Here is a 473-nt window from a genome sequence, read left to right as displayed (position 1 = left end):
ATCCTCCTAAGTTCAAGAAGAGATCTGGAAGTCCAAGTGGCAGAAGCAGTGGAGAAAAGACAGAGTGTGTGAAAGAGAAAGAGAAAAAAGAGCGAGAAAGAGCTTTTCCTGATGATGATGATGATGATGATTTTTAATTGAGAGGGGATTCCATCCAGTGCACCACAGCAGCAACAAAAAGGAGGCTTTTTTTTCCTTTTTAAATTTTTTTTTTTGAAAGAAGAAGAACTCGATAAAGAAGAAGAAGAAGAAAGAGGAAAAAAAAAGAGGAGGAGGATCGCCCCCCCAACACATCCCCCCAAACCAGTGCAGCTCTCCAGGCGATGCCAGTGTAAATGCCAGGGCAATGTCCCGTCGCAAGCAGGGAAACCCGCAGCACTTGTCACAAAGAGAGATTATCACACGTAAGTTTGAACTTGGAACCAGACCGAGCCGAAATCGAAGAGCAAAATTAGGGAAGGGGAGGAAGCGGG

At 44.8% G+C, this 473-nt stretch overlaps 1 protein-coding gene across 4 annotated transcripts in view; it reads left to right on the top strand.

Moving 5' to 3' along the window:
* The first annotated feature begins 185 nt into the window (after window positions 1-185).
* The window catches only part of BCL11B (B-cell CLL/lymphoma 11B (zinc finger protein)), a 92,609-nt gene continuing 92,321 nt past the window's right edge, over window positions 186-473 (top strand). For 2 of the 4 annotated variants that reach the window (XM_009322547.1, XM_009322545.1), the window contains exon 1: window positions 186-404. In XM_009322547.1, coding sequence (XP_009320822.1) covers window positions 347-404 — 58 coding nt within the window. In that variant the 5' untranslated portion in view covers window positions 186-346. The remainder of the gene's footprint in view (window positions 405-473) is intronic. The other 2 variants (XM_009322548.1, XM_009322546.1) reach the window with 1 other exon arrangement.

The sequence above is a fragment of the Pygoscelis adeliae genome, unplaced genomic scaffold, assembly GCF_000699105.1.
Source record: "Pygoscelis adeliae isolate BGI_AS28 unplaced genomic scaffold, ASM69910v1 Scaffold374, whole genome shotgun sequence".
Classification (NCBI taxonomy): domain Eukaryota; kingdom Metazoa; phylum Chordata; class Aves; order Sphenisciformes; family Spheniscidae; genus Pygoscelis; species Pygoscelis adeliae.
Note: the sequence above shows the minus strand (reverse complement) of the source record. Positions and strands in the feature narration are given on the sequence as shown.